This window comes from Chlorocebus sabaeus, chromosome 6 (assembly GCF_047675955.1).
Source record: "Chlorocebus sabaeus isolate Y175 chromosome 6, mChlSab1.0.hap1, whole genome shotgun sequence".
Classification (NCBI taxonomy): domain Eukaryota; kingdom Metazoa; phylum Chordata; class Mammalia; order Primates; family Cercopithecidae; genus Chlorocebus; species Chlorocebus sabaeus.
In genome coordinates this window covers 23641004-23659791 of record NC_132909.1, presented here as the reverse complement: position 1 = coordinate 23659791, position 18788 = coordinate 23641004, and the positions used below count along the sequence as shown (strand labels likewise).

The following is an 18788-nucleotide window of genomic DNA, read 5'->3' as shown; positions in this document are numbered from 1 at the left end:
TACTAACCCCTCAAGTTTTCACATGGGACCCCCTAAGGAGGCATGAGAGAGAACTGTGCATGCCAGAGGACTTTCCAGACCTCCGCTTTGCTTCCACCAATCACCGGCTAATCCCAGAATCCACCCCCTGAACCTTTCCCAGTAAAATTACCACCTTAAAGCCAGCATAGGGAGAGAGACTTCAGTGGGACTCCTGTCTCCTTGGAAGTTAACCTGCAATACAAAGCTTTTATTTTCTCAAAAACCTATTGCCATAGTATTGGCTCGTTGTGCATCTGGCAGCAAGCCCCTTTTGCTTGATATCAGTGTAAGCAAGAAATAAACCTCTGTGTTTTATTCTGGAGTCTATTTATTGCTGCAGCAGAGCCTATCCTATACTGACTAATACAGAATAATAAATGAGACTCCTTCCATAGCAGTAGGATTTGCCAGGACTTTTTTTTTTTTTTTTTTTTTTGAGACAGAGACTTGCTGTGTTGCCCAGGCTGGAAAGCAGTGGTATGATCTTGGCTCACTGCAACCTCTGCCTCCTGGGTTCAAGCGATTCTCCTGCCTCAGCCTCCCCAGTAGCAGGGATTACAGGCACACGCCACCACACCTGGATAATTCTTGTATTTTTAGTAGAGACAGGGTTTCACCATGCTGGCCAGGCTGGTCTTGAACTCCTGACCTCATGATCTGCCCCCCTCGGCCTCTCAAAGTGCTGGAATTACAGACATGAGCCATTGTGCCTGGCCTGCCAAGATAATTTTATGATGCAGAAAACATCTGTATTCAGGGTTGTCATGTGGAGTTGTACAGGTCGAGCACTGTCCAACGTGTCCAGCCAAGGGATGAGGGGAACCCATTCCATGCTCCACTCAGCAGGCCTTTATACAATTTGTTCTAGGGTGACATATAGGCTAGTGGCAGCTTTGTCTACATTTCTGCAGCTTTAGAAAAAAGGGAATATTTTCTCCTCTTCTTTCTCTGGCAGAATAGAAGAGTCATATAGCAAGGCTAAGTACTGGAATTGCATTTATAAGCAATTATTTTTCCCCAAAAAACATAGGCTTAAGAAGTTAAAAAATTACAGTAAGAAAAGGAATAGGGAAGAATAGAATGGTTAAAAATGGAATCTGGGGCATGTTTTGTCTTACGCTGTACTCTGTGGTTCAGGGGGGCGTGGCAAGCCTGGGCCTGACCATGTCTCCTGCTTAGTGAGGAAAGTTTCTCATTGTACAGCTGGCCACATGCAAAGCAGCTGCTACTCCCTGCTGCAACCTGGGGGGCAACCCACCCTTACCTGTAAGGAACCCCACCTTGTCAGAATCACTTATTATTATTATTATTTTGAGATGAAGTCTATCTTTGTCAGCCAGGTTGGAGTACAGTGGCACAGTCTCGGCTCACTGCAACCTCTGCCTCCTAGGTTCGAGCAATTCTAATGCCTCAGCCTCCCAAGTAGCTGGAATTACAGCCCCGCCACCACGCCTGCCTAATTTTTGTATTTTTCCTAGAGATGGGTTTTCACCGTGTTGGCCAGGCTGGTCTCGAACTCCTGACCTCAGGAGAATCATCATTTTAAGTGGACATCAGGTCATGTCTCTCCAATGCTCAAATCCCTCACATGGCTCCCATTTCATCTCAAATAAAGCCCACAGCTACTACCCTGGCCTACAGGGTCCCACACACTCTGGGCTCTGGTGACCTCCTTGATTTTCTCTCCACAGTTGCCTTCCTGTCCTAATCAGCTCCAGCCACCAAGTAGACACCCACCCCCAGAGCCTGTGCCTGCAATTGCTTGGGGTAGGCTGAATAACGCCTCCCAAAGATGTCACTCTAATCCCCAGCACCTGTGAATGTTACCCCTGGGGAGTGTGCCTTAGAGGGTTGAGGAAGCTGGGTGCTCCTGTTCCTGTCCCTCGAGGTTAAGGACTGCTCCTGGGGTGTCAACTGCCCAGCTTCCAGCCTGCTCCATGAGTGGCTCAGCAGGCTTCTGGAATGAGTTAGGAAGCCCCTGGCACCCACTGGAACCATGCCCATGACTGCTAAAGCTGCAGGGGACTTCCAGGACTTTCCAGGGATATGGGTGAGTGTATTTGTTGTCTGTTGCTGCAAAACAGATTGCCAGAAATTCAGTGACTTAAAACAACACACGTCTATGATCTCACAGTTTCTATGGATCAGGAGTTCAGGCACAGCTTAGCTGAGCCCTCCATCTGAGGTCTCAGAAGGCTGCTGTCAGACACGGATTGGGCTGCACTTTCATCTGGAGGCTCGACTGGGGATGAATCTACTTCTGAGTTCATCTGGGTTATTGGCAGAGTTCATTTCCCTCTGGCTGTGTAACTGAAGGTCCTAGCCTTTTGCTTGCTGTCAACTGGGAACCTCCCTCAGGTCCTAGAGGCCACTTGCATCTCCTAGAGGCCACCCACAGCTCCCTACCGTGTGGACTTCCTCAATGTGGCTGCTTACTTCATCAAGCCAACAAGCCTCCCTCCCTCTGATCTGCTAACACAGGGTCATAGATAATATAAGGCAAGCTAGGGAGTGACAGCTCAACACCTTTACTGTGTGCTATTGGTTAGGTGCAAGGTCACAGGTCTGGTCCACACTGGAGGGGAGGGGATCATACAAGGCATGGACACCAGGAGGTGGGAAGTCACTGGGGTCACCTTAGGGGCTGCCCTGACAGCCTTGGAGCACTGGGGCACTGACAGCCTCTGCTATAGGTTGTGAGACTTCAGTGCTGTGCAGAACAAACCCCTGAGTATGGAACTCGTGCTTGGCTCTCCCTGTCCCACCTCCAGCTCCCACGCAATGGGGGCTTCTATGGGGTGCAGGCACTGGGGGGCTCCCTGGGAGCTAGGGTGGGCACTTCAGGTCTCCTTTCACCTTCCAACCACTGGCCCCTTCCCAAGCTCAGTGTGTGACCTCCGGTAGGTTGCTTGAAGCTTCTGAGTCTTGATGTTCTCAGCTGCAAGACAAAGTTAACAGTAGCACCAGCCTCTTGGGTGATTGTGGGGACATAGCATTTATGAAGGGTTTGAGTTTTGACCACACCAGGAAGTCCCCAAATGTTTGCTATGATTATCATTATTATTGTCTACCTCTGGTTCCCAGGGAAGCCTCTTTAGTTCTCAGGGAACGCTCCCTCATTCTGCAGGAATCTTTGAACGTCTGGGCACCACATGAAGCCTTAAGTGTTTTGGCAACAGTGTCTGGTACATGAGGGGTGAATCCAGCCCTGTCCTGGGGGCAGAGGTTCTGTTCTGGGAGAGTTTCATCTCTGTCCAGTCATGGCTTCACTGCACTATCAGGGCAATGAATTTTAATGGCATGAATTATTGTTCACTCTTGCACTCTGCTGAACAGTGTGTGATTTCTGGGAAGAGCCAGGCCTGGTGATTCCTGCAGGTCAGCTGAGCCAGACCTGGCACCTTGTACCAGCAGAAGGGCCTGTCTCCCCTTCCTAGGGCCTGAGGGGCTTCGCTCCACTGCAAGAGCCTGGAAAAGTGGTGCGTATCTGGTACTGCCTCTGACTTGGGGAGTGATGGCTGGGCCTGAAGGCCTGGGCACAGTAGGGAGGGCGGGCAAGGGATGGGCAGGGAAAGACAGCAGGGCCCAGTGAGATCTGGGGAGCCTAGGGATGCCCTGCTCATATTCCCCATCTTGTTGGGGGAATGGGGTGAGTGAGGAGGCTACGAGTTACCACCCTTGGGGAGACACCCAAAGAATGGCCTGGTTCCATCTTTCCCTCCTTCTGAAGAACACAGGGCTTGGGCCAGGCAACCTGGTTTGAACTAGAATCCCCAGCCTCAGCTTCCTCATCTGTGGCATGGAAATTACTAATGAGTTAACAGAGCAGGACCTGACCCAGGGAAGAGCTTGGTCACCCTGGGCTATGGCGGCAGGTCTGTCCTGGTTCATGCATCTCAGAGCAGCGTGTGGGTGGGCACCGGGGCGGGAGCGACGGAAGGGGAGGCTGTGGCTAAGAGGGAACCGGAGGCTGGGTCCACTTGTGCATCGGGGGTTCGCTTTATTTCACCATCAGCACCTGTTTGCTTTTCTTGCCCGAGGAAGGGCGGATGAACTTGAGCAGCGCCCCCAGCAGGACCAGGACGGTGCCGACAAGCAGCACCAGCTTCAGCCCCTTGAGCACGGAGTTCGCTCTGCCCGGCAGGGCCTTCCTTGCCTCTCGCCACTGGGCATCGTTCTCTCTCCACTGAGCCTCCAGCGTCTCCGGACTGGTGGCGGGGTTGAACTGGGCCACGAGCTCCTGCTGCACGAAGCACTTGTAGATGGCCGGCTGGAAGACCTGCAGCTGCCTGCCGCCGGTGGAGGGGTCCAGGAAGGTGGTGAAGTCCCGGCCGGAGAGCTGGCTCTCCCACGTCAGGGGGGTGTCATTGGCATGCCAGTTGACGGACCTGCGAGGAGGACAAGGTCAGGTGCAGGGCCCAGGGAGAAAGGAGGGACCGACGTCTGAAGGGAGGTGGAGACAGCGGCCCCCTTCTCCCTGAGGAACAAAAAATAAAGCACCGCTCTGCCCCCCTCCTTGCCACTCCCCACGGAGCACTGTGCAGCCATCGACAGTGGGGTGGGGGCTCCCAGGGCTCCACCCCTTACTGGCCCCATCCCTTACTGGCTCCACCCCTTACTGGCCCCACCCCTTACTGGCCTCACCCCTTACTGGCTGGGTGACCTGGGCAAATGCCTCAAGCTCTTTGAACTTCCATTTCCTCATCTAAAAATAAGAGTCTAGACTGGGCTTGGTGGCTCACACCTGTAATCCCAGCACTTTCGGAGGCAAAGGCAAGGAGGATGGCTTGAGCCCAGGAGTTCAGGACCAATCTGGACAACAAAGCAAGAACCCATGTCTGCAAAAAATTTAAAAATTAGCTGGACACGGTGGCATGCGCCTGTGGTCCCAGCTGCTCAGGAGGCTGAGGTGGGAGGATCAGTTGAGCCCAAGAGGTTGAGGCTGCAGTGAGCCAGTCACAGCACTGCACTCCAGCCTCGGTGACAGAGCAAGACCCTGTCCCAAAAAAGAAAACGACAAACCAAAAAAATGGAGAGTAATGATTGTACCTCATAAGGTTATTTGGAGGAGTTAGCAAGGGCACTCCTTTAATGATCTGTCCACCTGCCTTTGCCTGTCTGGTCTCATCTCCTTCACCCTCCCCTTCACTCACTCTGCTCAGCCACGCTGCTCTCCTAGATGTTCCTCTGACATGCTGGGCACAGCCTCCGCCCTGGTTGTTCCCTCTGTCCCGAGTTCCCTCACCTCCTTTCAGTCTGGGCTGAAATGGCAGCTTCTCAGAGGAACCTTCCCTGACCCCACCACTTTACAATTTTAACTTCCCCTATTCCCAGCATCCTTCCCTGCTCCGTCACCATCCAAAATACAATAGGTCGGGCACAGTGGCTCAGGTTTGTAATCCCTCCCTTTGGGAGGCTGAGGTGGGAGGATCACTTGAATCCAGGAGTTTGGGCCCAGCCTGGGCAACAGAGTGAGACCTCATCTCTACAAAACTTAAAAACTTAGCCGGGCATAGTGGTGCATGCCTGTAGTCTCAGCTACTGTGGAGGCTGAGATGGGAGAATCACCTGAGCCTGGGGAATTGAGGCTGCAGTGAGCCGTGATCGTGCCACTGCACTCCAGCCAGGGTGACAGAGCAAGACCCTGTCTCTAATAATAATAAAAACAACAACAATAATAAAACTATGTATTTATGCACCACAAGGGCAGGAATCTCTGTTGGTTGTGTTCTTCACTGTTTCACAGGTCCCTAGAATGGAGCTTGGCATATAAATGTGCAGTGAACACGTGTTTAGTGGAGAATGAATCAGGCACTGACATACCCAGCGTGGTGGAAGAACAGAGAGGATACTCCACAGACAATATCATAAAAGCTTGCGTTCCCAGCTAGGTACATTGTGGAACTTCTTATTGGATGCTGTGGCAGGCACTCTACAGTCTTTAGTATCCTTAACACATCACAATGACCCCGTGTGGCCGGGGGCTGGCAAGACCTCTGTACTGAGTTGGACAGCGGCCCCCCAAAACGCATGTCCTTCCCAGAACCTCAGAATGTAACCTTATTTGGAAATTGGATCATTGCAGATATAATCAGTTGAGATGAGAGCATGTTGGAATAGGGTGGGCCCTCAATCCAATCTGAGCGGCGTCCTTTTAAGAAAAGGAGAAGAGAAACAGGGACACAGGCACCCAGGAAGAATGCCAAGTGATGATGGAGGCGGGCATTGGAGAGAAGCAGCCACAAGCCAGAGAAGACCGGGATCTCTGACTGCGTCCAGAAGCTACAAAAAGGGAGGATTCTGCCCAGCTCAGAGGGACTGAGAGGGAGTGTGGTTCTACTGACACCTTGGTTTCAGACTTACAGCCTCCAGAAGGGTGAGACAATGAATTTCTGGGTTGTTTTTGTTTTTTTTGCATTTGTTTTTTGAGTCAGAGTTGTCTCCCACTGTTGCCCAGGCTGGAGTGCAGTGGTGTGATCTCGGCTCACTGCAACCTCCGGGTTCAAGTGATTCTCCTGCCTCAGCCTGTCAAGTAGCTGGGATTACAGGCATGTGCCACCATACCTGGCTAATTTTTGTATTTCTAGTAGAGACAGGGTTTCACCATGTTGGCCAGGCTGTTCTCGAACTCCTGACCTCAGGTGATCCACCCCCCTCGGCCTCCCAAAGTGCTGGGATTACAGGCATGAGCCACTGCGCCCAGCCTGCATTTCTTATTAAGGGGCAGGTGGATTGGGGGAGAGGAGGGGAAGCGGGTATTTTCCAGGGACTCCTGGCAGGAAGCAAGATGAGTGTGAATTCTGGGAGGCAGGCCCTGATGGGAAGCCCCGGGGGGAACAGCCTCTCCTCCAGGGTCTCAATGACCTTCCCAGATGAGGAAGGGGCCTGTTGGAGTCCCTAAGCTTCCTGGGCTTCCCCCGTCGCAGCCCCATCTGTCTGCCTGTGCTTTTCCCATTCCAATTCGCACCACCCTGGGCTGTGTCCCCCTTGGACTGTTTAAGACCAGGGCCTGGCACTGTCCTGATGACCACTATGGGGCTGACCTGCATAGAACGCCCCCTCGTCCCTCTGCACATATTACCACCAAGGATCCCCCGACTGGAAGAACCTGGCTAGGGGCCAGAGGCAGGGATTCCATCACCTGTACATGGATCCTAAGGGACAGTCGAGCCACACAAATTCTGTCTCCTCATCGAGCCTGAAGTTGTCAAAAATGACGTAATCCACCCTTAACTGTGTGTTATTGGTGCACCGGACGTGGCAGGCTTCCACCTGCAGCTCAGGCCGCAAGCGGCTAGACCACACCAGCGTCTCTCCCAGATAGAGCCAGCAGGGCATGGCTTCCTTCAGAGGCTCCTCAATGTAGCAGTACCCCAGGCGTTTACGCTCGCCCGGCTCCTTACAGCGGTTGCAGTCCTGCCAGGGCTCCCACCGGGTAAAAATGAGCTCTTTGCTGCCCAGAGGCAGGGTCTCGTTCTGCAGGGGCCTCTGACCCAGGTCCTTGTGTGTTACATGCAGGGTAGAGACGTCCTGGAAGTCAATTTCATACTGCACCACTTGGCGGCCATTCTTATTCCAGCAGTGGTAGAAGCCCGTCTGGGAGGGCGATGGATCTTTAATGAGAAGGCTGCCCTCAGGCATTATTTCCATATTGGAAATATTGGTGAGGCTGGCGAGCCTGCCCTTCTTGCCTTGTGTGAATAAGTAGTACCAGTGTGCCCCCGAGGAGTTGCAATACAGGAGAATGTCATTGCCGGAGAGCAGGGCCTGTTGGCACTGCTTACCACTGGGGCAGCTGATGGAAAAGTAGAACCCCAGTGCCGGGGCAGCAAAGTTGAGCAGCAGCCACAGCATGGGTGGCATGGTGGACTGGGGCTGGGGCAGTGGGCCAGTGCCACCCTGAACATTGTGAGGTCACCCATGAACTCTGGCCTCAGCCCTGGGCAGTGGGATGAACTGCAGCCACCACATGGGTGTGTGAGGTCACCATCCCCTTTTGTTTTGTGACAAGCTGACAACACTATTTTTTGTGTTTTTTTTTAGACAAGGACTCGCTCTTTTACCCAGGCTGGAAGGCAGTGCTGCAATCACAGCTCACTACAGCCTCACACTCCTGTAATCAAGCAATCCTCTCACCTCAGCCTCCTGAGTCGCTGAGACTACAGGTGCATGCTAACCATGCCTGGCTAGTTTAAAATTTTTTCTGTAGAGACGGGGTCTTGTTATGTTGCCCAGGCTGGTCTCGAACTCCTGGCCTCAAGTCATCCTCCCACCTTGGCCCCCCAAAGTGCTGGGATTACAGGCGTGAGCCACTGTGCCCCGCCAACCATATTTAATTTCTATTCCAAGCCCTCCATTTTGCTGGGAAAGGAGCAAACTTAATTTGTCTATTCAGAATTTTCTCTACCACCTGCCCTCCTTCCTTTCCCAGGGGTGAGGCTACATTCCCAGGGATGGAACAAGAGCATGAACGTGTCACATGTGAACACTCAACACGTATTTCCTGAACTCTTACTATGTTCTGGGCACACTTCTTAGCACTGGGGATAAAGCAGTAAACAAATCCTCTCTGGGGCTGGGCTTGGTGGCTCACGCCTGTAATCCCAGCACTTTGGGAGGCTGAGGTGGGCGGATCATCTGAGGTCAGGAGTTCAAGACCAGCCTGGCCAACATGGTGAAACCCCATCTTTACTAAATAGCTGGGCATGGTGGCGGGCACCTGTAATCCCAGTTACTCGGGAGGCTGAGGCAGGAGAATCACTTGAACCTGGGAGACGGAGGTGCAGTGAGCCAAGATTGCACCACTGCACTCCAGCCTGGGTGACAAGAGTGAAACTCCGTCTCAAAAAAAATTAAAAAAATTAAAAAAAAATTCTCTCTGGTTACTGTTCTGAACTCCTGCACCTCTCTCCCTACTCCCTACCCTCCAACCACGCTGGCCTCCCACTGTTCCCTGAATCTGTCAGGCAGGGAGAGGGGCTCTTGCCCCAGAACCATTGCACGTGCTGGTCCCCGTCTCTTCCCTCAGCCATCTGCATGACTCAATACATCTTCAACAAATATTTTTCTCAGTTGTTCCCTTTCCTTCCATTCCATTTTCTAAACCCCTTCTCAGGCGGTGGCTCACACCTGTAATGCCAGCACTTGCCAGCACTTTGGGTGGCCAAGATGAGAGGATCACTTGAGGTCAGGAATTCGAGACCAGCCTGGCCAACACGGTGAAGCCCCATCTCTACTAAAAATACAAACAAATTAGCCGGGCATGGTGGTGGGCACCTGTAATCCCAGCTACTCGGGTGGTCGAGGCAGGAGAACAGCTTGAACCCAGGAGGCAGAGGTTGCAGTGAGTGCAGATTGCGCCACTGCACTCCAGCCTGGGTGACAGAGACCCTGCCTCAAAAAATAAATAAATAAATAAAATTCATCTTCCAAACTTTTCCCAAAATAGAAAAAGATGGAACGTTTCTATGAGACTTGCATCACCATATACCAAAACTTTATAAGGACATTACAACAAAGAAAAATCTCAGGTCGACCTCTTTTGTAAACATAGACACAATATCCCAAAGAAAATATTAGCAAATTGATTCCAGTGATTTTCTTTACATAAGGATAAATATAAAGACCAAACTGGGTTATTTCAGGAAGGGAAATTTGGGTTTATATTTGAACATCGATGAATGTAATTCACCACATTAACGGAATAAGGGAGAAAAACCATGTTATTATCTCAGTAGATACAGAGAAAGCATCTGATAAAACTCAACATTCATTTATGGCTCAAAACTTTTGGCAAACTAGGAAAAGAAATTTTCTAAGAGGATAAAATGTTTCTACTGAAAACCTAGGGCAGGCTGGGCGTGGTAGCTCACACCTGTCATCCCAGCACTTTGGGAGGCCGAGGCGGGTGGATCACCTGAGGTCAGGAGTTTGAGACCAGTTAGGGTAACATGGCGAAACCACATCTCTGCTAAAAATACGAAAATTAGCCGGGTGTGATGGCTGGTGCCTGTAGTCCCAGCTACTTGGGAGGCTGAGGCAGGAGAATCATTTGAACCCAGGAGGCGAACGTTGCAGTGAGCTGAGATTACGCCATTGCACTCCAGCCTGGGCAACAGAGTGAGACCCTGTCTCAAAAAAACAAAAAACAAACCAACAAACAAAAACACCTCGGGCTAAATTATGCTTCATAGTAAAATACTGAGAATAACACAAGTATTTCTGCCATCAAGTTTTCCATTCAGCATTTTACTGGAGGTAAGATACAAGCGAAAAATTAGATACAAGGTCATATATTAAATATGATTTATTTACCAGCAACAAAGAACTAAAAGATGAAATTTAAAAGATCAGTGTATGATAGGATGAAAAAATTAAATACCTAGGAATAAATATAATAAAAGATACATGAGTCCTCTACATTAATAATTGACATTATTGGGAGAAATTAAAGAAAGACTAAATAAAGGAAGTATTTGCCACATTTCATGGATTAGAAGACTAAATATTGAATATATATTGATTCTCCCCAAATTTATCTTTAGATTCAACAAAGTCCAATTTAAAAAAAAAGAAGTTTTGGGGTGGAAACTACAAACTGATTCCAAAATTTGTATATAATGGGCCAAGAATAACCAAGACAATCTTGAAGAACAAAGTTGGGAAGCACTACTACATATCATGACTTACTGAAAGGTATAAAAAGACACTGTGGGCTGGGTGCAGTGGCTTGTGCTTGTAATCTCAGCACTTTGGGAGGCCAAGGAGGGCAGATCACTTGACGTTAGGGGTTTGAAACCAGCCTGGCCAACATAGTGAGATCCCTTCTCTACTAAAAATATAAAAATTAGCCAGGTGTGGTGGCGGGTGCCTGCAATTCCAGCTACTTGGGAGGCTAAGGCAGGAGAACCACTTGAATTTGGGAGATGGAGGTTGCAGTAAGCTGAGATTGCGCCATTGCACTTCAGCCTGGGCAACAGAGGGAGACGCCTTCTCAAAAATAAATAAACAAATAAATAAAAGAAAAAAAAAAAAAAGAAAACCAAAGACACTGTGGCACTGGGGCAAGGATGGATAGATAAATTGTATCCACCGGGGTCTGATCAGGAGACAGAAACATCAGTGTCTACATTGGCATGAGCCCATGGGCCTGAGCAGTTCGGTCTCTAGATTCTGCATTTGGCCTCCCCTTGAATATCAGTAGCCTGTGCAGACAAGAACTAGGTCATTGCTGTGTCCCTAACATCATCTGCCCAGGGCACACTCAGAGGAAACACCAGGGAATTCTCCCTGAATGCACATCTCAGCAAGCCAGTGAAAAGACCTTTTCCTGAGCAGAACCACCATGAAGGCTTATGGGCTGGGAGAACGAGTCTGGTTTTCTGTTGGAAAGTAACCCCGAGCCCAGGTGAGCACAGAAAACAAAGCCTGGGTGAGGGTCAAGGGCAGGGCTACGGCTCTGGTCCTGTCACCTGTAGATGGAGGCCAAGGGACAAGGTGAGCCACTTGTTGTTCGTCCACTTGCTGGGCTGGTAAATGTCAAAGATGAGGTATGGCTGGTGAATTTCCTTGGCCAGGTTGCAGGGTACGTGGCAGGCTTCCACCTGCAGTTCGGGCCGCGTGTGGCTGAATTGCATCTTCTCGTCTCTCAGATACAGTCGGCAGGGCACGGGTTTTTCCAGCGGCTCCTCAGTGTAGCAGTACCCCAGGCATTTGCGCTCACCCGGTTCCCCGCCGCGGTTACAGTCCTGCCAGGGGTCCCAGTTGGTAAAGATGAGTACCTTGCCATCCAGGATCAGGGTCTCATTCTGCAAGGACTTTTGGTCCAGGCTCTTGTGCATAACATGAAGGTTGGTGACATCCTGAAGTCGATCTCATATTGCACCATGAGGCTATCATCATTGCCCCGGCAGCGATAGAGGCCGGGCTGGGAGGGCTGAGGGTTGGTCAGTTGAAGGCTACCCCCAGGCAATTTCCTTATGTCAGGCATTGAATTAAGCAGAGAAGGATCTTCCCCAAGAATGGAAGAGAAGTACCAGAGTGCCATGGGATGGTCACACTTCAGGACAGCATCACTGCCTGAGAGTAGGGCTCGCTGGCAGAGGTTCTTGTAGGCACAGCTGATGAACATCTAGGCCCAAAGAGCAGGGTGAGAAAGGCTAAGCAGCCAGAGGGTGTCCAGCATGGTGAACCAAGGCTGTAGAAGGAGGCTAGGAACTTCCTGGCCATTGTGAAGTCACTCACAAAACTCGAGGATCAGCCTAGGCAATGGAATGAACCTTGATCCACTGTGCTTCCAGGAGTACAGTTCAGTTTGTGTCATCAAATGGCTTGTCATAGGTTGCAGGGTCGAAGGTCAAATGTCCACAGGAGCGAGGCAGGAAACAAAATGGGTGAGCTTAAATCAGAACAAACGAACTTCAAAGGCAAATTATTGGCCCTCCACATACCCAATATATAACGACGGAATGGGACAAAAGGACTTTATGACCATTAGAAAGTGGAAGAAGAGGCAAGGCCCAGTGGTTCACACCTGCAATCCCAGCACTTTGGGAGGCCGAGGCGGGTGGATCACCTGAGGCCAGGAGTTCAAGACCAGCCTGACTAACCTGGTGAAACCCCGTCTAACCCTTTCTCTATTAAAAATACAAAAATTAGCCAGGTGTGGTGGTGCATGCCTATAGTCCCAGATGCCTGAGAGGCTGAGGCAGGAGAATCTCTTGAACCTAGGAGGCAGAGGTTGCAGTGAGCTGAGATCATACCACTGCACTCCAGCCTGGACGACAGAGGGCGACTCTGTCTCAAAAAAAAAAAAAAAAAAAAAAAAGAGACAGAGAGAGAAAGGAGAGAGAGAGAGAGAGAGAGAGAGAGAGAAAGGGAAGACACACAGAAATCACTGCTCTGTACCACTTCTGAAATCCAGTGGGAAAACATTACAAGGACCCCCTATCTTGTAGATGGGAAAGATTCCTTAACTAGCACTGAAGCAGCTCCTTGGTGTGTGTGGGGAGGGTAGGGGGATTCCCAAATGATTGTTCTCTGTGGCTCATGTCTCACTCTCCAGGGAAATATCTCCTTTTCTCATATTCTCCTTGGCTACATCTGAAGATGTGCCCTCCTCGAGACATCAGCAGTTTACTCAGCCTACTTTCTAGCTCCCAAAGTTTGGGACCTACAGTTCTTAAAAGCCTCCAGTCAACTAAATATGTAAACAAACAAACACACACACACTCAGAGTCATAGTTCTGTTCAAGATGTTCCCGAGCTGGGCACGGTGACTCACGCCTATAATCTCAGCACTTTGGGAGGCCAAGGTGGGAGGATTGCTTGAAGCCAGGAGTTCGAGACCAGCCTGGGAAACATTGTGAAACCCTGTCTCTCCTAAAAAATACCAAAATTATCCAGGCGTGGTGGTGGGCTCCTGTAATCCCAGCTACATAGCAGGCTGAAGCAGGAGAATTGCTTGAACCTGGGAGATGGAGGTTGCAGTGAGCCAAGATCACACCACTGCACTCCAGCCTGGGCGACGGGACAAGACTCTGTCTAAAAAAAAGATGTTCTTATCCTCTGTCTCTCTTTTCAGGTACCTGAAACTCTATCAAGCATCCTTGGAGAGCTATATCCCTTATCTCTCTTTCACTGAGGAATTTGTCCACCGAAAGCGTTTTCTGGTAGTATCTTAATTCACTCAGAGATTCTTTAAACAATGGGTAATAATTATTTACCTAGGCATATACTCTTGATTTTATCCCTGTCAAAAGCTGAATTCTAATTGGACTTTGTCTCTCAAAGGCCTTCTCAATTTTTAGCTAACTTTGGCCAACATCTACTGCTAATATCTTGTATTCCAGCTGCTTCCTTGAAAGCTACAAGTCCATTAAATGCACTATCTGCCTTCCAGAGTATCTCAGGAGACACTTTCCATCCTTTAGGTTTCAAATAAGTGTCTTTGTCCCAAATGTATCTAAGCCAATGCTGTCTTTTTCTTTTTAATTACCTCAGCACCTTACTCCTGATACTATTTTGTATCTAGATAAGTTATTTGCTACTATAATAAACTGGTCAGGTGCGGTGGCTCACGCCTGTAATCCCAGCACTTTGGGAGGCTGAGGAGGGCAGATCACCTGAGGTCAGGAGTTTGAGACCAACGTGGCCAACCCTATCTCTACTAAAAATACAAAAAATGACAAAACCCTGTCTCTACTAAAAATACAAAAATTAGCCAGGTGTGGTGGCACGCACCTGAAGTCCCAGCTGCTTGGGAGGCTGAGGCAGGAAGATCGCCTGAACCCGGGAGGCAGAGGTTGCAGTGAGCTGAAATGGTGCCACTGCACTCCAGCCTGGGTGACAGTGCGAGACTCCATCTCAAAACAAAAAAACAAAACAACAACAACAACAAAAAACTCCCCCCAAATCTCAATAATATAAAACAAAAAAGGTTTACTTCTTACTCATTGTGCAGCGGTATTGGAATCACTCAGGAACCCGGGTGATGGAGCAACTGCCATCTCAAACATCTTCAGTTTCTTCCAAGGAGGAGGAAAGAGCGCTCTGTAAGATTTTGGGTCTACATTAAATGTTTTGCCCTTAAGTAACACGTCATGTCACTTGCTCACAAACCATTGGCCAGAAACAGCTACATGGCACCACCAATCCACCAAAAGAAATGGAACGCTAGCCAGGCGCAGTGGCTCACGCCTGTAATCCCAGCACTTTGGGAGGCCGAGGTGGGCGGATCACGAGGTCAGGAGATCGAGACCATCCTGGCTTACACTGTGAAACCCCATCTCTACTAAAGATACAAAAAAATTAGCCGGGCGTGGCAGCATGCGCCTGTAGTCCCAGCTGTTGGGGAGGCTGAGGCAGCAGAATGGTGTGAACCCAGGAGGCGGAGCTTGCAGTGAGCCGAGATTGCACCACTGCACTCCAGCCTGGGCAACAGAGCGAGACTCCGTCTCAAAAAAAAAAAAAAAAAAAAAAGAAAAGAAAAAAAAGAAATGGAACTCTACTATTTCCAGGAATCTTTTTTTTTTTTTTTTTTTGAGACGGAGTCTCGCTCTGTTGCCCAGGCTGGAGTGCAGTGGCCGGATCTCAGCTCACTGCAAGCTCCGCCTCCCGGGTTCATGCCATTCTCCTGCCTCAGCCTCCCGAGTAGCTGGGACTACAGGCGCCCGCCACCTCGCCTGGCTAGTTTTTTTGTAGTTTTAGTAGAGACGGGGTTTCACCGTGTTAGCCAGGATGGTCTCGATCTTCTGACCTCGTGATCCGCCCGTCTCGGCCTCCCAAAGTGCTGGGATTACAGGCTTGAGCCACCGCGCCCGGCCTATTTCCAGGAATCTTTTGGCAAATGGCAGTAATGATTTCCATGGCTAATGTCTATTACAAGGAATTTTTCCTCTGGTATTATCCTTTATATCACAGAGTTAAAACCATTTCCAAAATCCTCACATCAACTCTGCCCTGAAGTTCTATTGGCCAGAATCGGGGCCCATGCCCAGGTCTAAACCAATCCCTGAAAATAAATGAAGTTTACATCGTTGGCTTAAACCACTTAGAATTTGTTCCCTAGGATTGGGTAAGGTCAGCTTTTGCTTAGCAGAAAAGCCGCTGAAGACCCAAACAAAATCAGGGTTTTGTATGCAGAAGAGCTGTAGAAAAGAATGCTGACCTGGTGTAGCCAACCATGTCTTCCACAGCATTGACCGATGGGAAAATATTAGTTGTACCAGAATTGTGCTAGGCACTGTGTGAGCCACATGACCCCAGGCACGTTGCTGAGACTTTCCTTTTTTTTTTTTTTTTTTTTTTTGAGACAGAGTCTCACTCTTTATCCCCCAGGCTGGAGTGTGGTAATGCAATCTTGGTTCACTATAGCCTTTGCCTCCCAGATTCAAGCAATTCTCTTGCCTCAGCCTCCCAAGTAGGTGGGATTACAGGCATGAGCCACCACGCCCAGCTAATTTTTGTATTTTTAGTAGAGACGGGGTTTCACCATGTTGGACAGGCTGGTCTTGAACTCCTGACCTCAAGTGATCTGCCCACCTCGGCCTCCCAAAGTGCTGGGAATACAGATGTGAGCCACAGCACCCGGCCAGAACTACTGGAGACTGGTTAATTTATAAGGAAAAGAGGATTAATTGACTCACAGTTCTGCATGGCTGGGGAGGCCTCGGGAAACTTCCAGTCATGGTGCAAGGCGAAAGGGAAGCAGGCACCTTCACAAGGTGGCAGCAGAGAGACAGTGATGGGGGAACTGCCAGCTACTTTTAAAGCATTAGATCTCATGAGAACTCCCTCATCGCATGGGAGAAACCACCCCCATAATCCAATTACCCTCCACGTCATCCCTCCCTCCACCCGTGGGGATTACAATTCAAGATGAGATTTGGGCGGGGACACAAAACCAAACCATATCACTTATCCACCTTGCACCAGACACCAAGGATCCAGGCTAAGTCCTTGACCTCTTGGAGCTTACATCCATCCTAGGGGATGTGTTAGTCAGGATAGGTTAAGTTATGCTGTGTAACAAAGGATTCTAAAATCTTAGTGGCTTAATAAAATTTTTTTTCATGTGAAGTGTCCAAAGTGGGCTGGGGAGAGCTCTACTCCACAAAGTCCCTTCAGATACTGTGGCTAACAGAGGTGGTACCATCTGCAACATCATTAGTTGCTATGGCAGGATAAGGGAGTATAGCAAATTGTGAACTGGCAATTGAATGCTTTGGCCAGTGATATGGTTTGACTGTGTCCCCACCCAAATCTCATCTCGTCTTGTAGCTCTCACAATCCCCACGTGTCATGGGAGGGACCCAATGGGAGGTAATTGAATCATGAGAGCAGGTTTTTCCCATGCAATTCTCATGATAGCGAATAACTCTCACAAGATCTGATGTGTATTTTTTTTTCTTTTCTTTTTCTTTCTTTCTTTCTTTTTTTTTTTTTTGAGGTGGAGTCTCACTCTGTTGCCCAGACTGAAGTGCAGTGGCATGATCTCAGCTGATGGCAACCTCTGTCTCCTGGGTTTAAGCAATTCTCATGCCTCAGCCTCCTAAGTAGCTGGAATGACAGATGTGCGCCACCATGCCTGGCTAATTTTTGTATTTTTAGTAGAGAGGAGGTTTCACCATGTTGGCCAGGCTGTTCTTAAGCTCCTGACCTCAAATGATCCACCCGCCTCGGCCTCCCAAAATGCTGGGATTACAGGCATGAGCCACCGTGCCTGGTGAGATCTGATAGTTTTATAAAGGGCAGTTCCCCTACACACGGTTGCTTGCCTGCCACCATGTAAGACATGCCTTTGCTCCTCCTTTGCCTTCTGCCATGATTGTGAGGCCTCCCCAGCCATGTGGAGCTCTGAGTCCGTTAAACATCTTTTTCTTTAGAAATTACCCAGTGTCAGATATTTCTTCATAGTAGTATGGAAATAGACTAATACACAGATGGTAAACAAATAAATGACTAATAAAACATCAGGTCATGGTAAATGCTCTGAAGAAAAAAAGAAAGCACGAAGAGAGATTGGGGATGGAGACTATAAGGGGATGAATTGTGACCCCACAAGTTCATATGTTGAAACACTGACCGCCAATACCTCAGAATGTGACTGTACTGGGAAACAGGACTTTTAAAGAGGTAATTAAGTTAAAATAAGGTTGTTAAAGTGGGTTCTAATCCAATATGACTAGTGCCCTTAAAAGATGAGGAAATTAGAACCCAGGCAGAGGGATGACCAAGTGAGGACATAGTGAAAAGGGAACCATCTGCACACCAAGAAGAAAGGCCTCAGAATGAAACCAAAGCTGCCAACACCTTGATTTTGGACTTCTAGCTTACAGAATTTTGAAGAAAGAAATTTCCATTGTTTAAACCACCCAGTCTCTGGTGTTTGTTATGGCAGCCCTAGCCAACTAATATACAGACTATTTTATTTTTATTTATTCATTTATTTTTGAGACAGGGTTTCATTCTGTCACCCAGGCTGGAGTGCAGTGGTGTAATCATAGCTCAATGCAGCCCGAAACTCCTGGGTTCAAGTGATTCTCCTGTCTCAGTCTCCTAAGTAGCTAGGACTACAGGGACGTGCCACCATGCCTAGCTAATTTTTACAATTTTTGGTAGAGATGGTAGACTGGATAAAGAAAATGTATATACCATGTAGAGGCTTGTCTTAAACTTATGACCTCAAACTATCCTCCTGTCTCGGCCTCCCAAAGTACTGGGATTAGAGGTGTGGGACACCATGCCCAGCCTGTGGAGAGACAGGTAGGTGAGAAGAGAAGGCTTCTCTGAAGAAGTGACATTTGAGCAGACCTACATAAGATGGTCATGAAGATTCACACAGTGGCTCATGCCTGTGATCCCAGCACTTTGGGAGGCTGAGGCAGGTGGATCACCTGAGGTCAGGAATTCGAGACCAGCCTGGCCAACATGGTGAAACCCCATCTCAACTAAAAATACAAAAATTAGCCAGGTGTGGTGGTGCACACCTATAATCCTAGCTACTCAGGAGGCTGAGGCAGGAGAATTGCTTCAACCTGGGAGGTGGAAGTTGTAGTGAGCTGAGATTGTGCCACTGCACTCTAGCCTGGGTGACAGAGTGAGACTCTGTCTCAAAAAACAAACAAACAGAACAAACAAACAAAAAAACATTCCAGAGAAAGCGAGGTCTGAACTAAGCACACTCCACATGCAAAGGCCTTGAGGTGGGAACAGGTTTGCTATGTGAATACCCGTCAGCTAAAGACAATCAGGCATGCACCTATGAA

General features: G+C 49.1%; 1 protein-coding gene across 5 annotated transcripts in view; it reads right to left on the bottom strand.

Annotated features, from left to right (window-relative positions):
* Window positions 1-486: 486 nt before the first annotated feature.
* Window positions 487-18788, bottom strand: part of FAM187B (family with sequence similarity 187 member B) — a 46105-nt gene continuing 27803 nt past the window's right edge. For 4 of the 5 annotated variants that reach the window (XM_073016649.1, XM_073016647.1, XM_007996329.3 and 1 more), the window contains exons 2-4: window positions 14472-14571; window positions 7163-12350; window positions 487-4409 (exon numbers count right to left, since the gene is read on the bottom strand). In XM_073016649.1, the coding sequence (XP_072872750.1) occupies window positions 4022-4409; window positions 7163-7884 (1110 nt within the window). In that variant the 5' untranslated portion in view covers window positions 7885-12350; window positions 14472-14571 and the 3' untranslated portion in view covers window positions 487-4021. Of the gene's footprint in view, window positions 4410-7162; window positions 12419-14471; window positions 14572-18788 lie in introns of all 5 variants that reach the window. The other variant, XM_073016650.1, reaches the window with a different exon arrangement.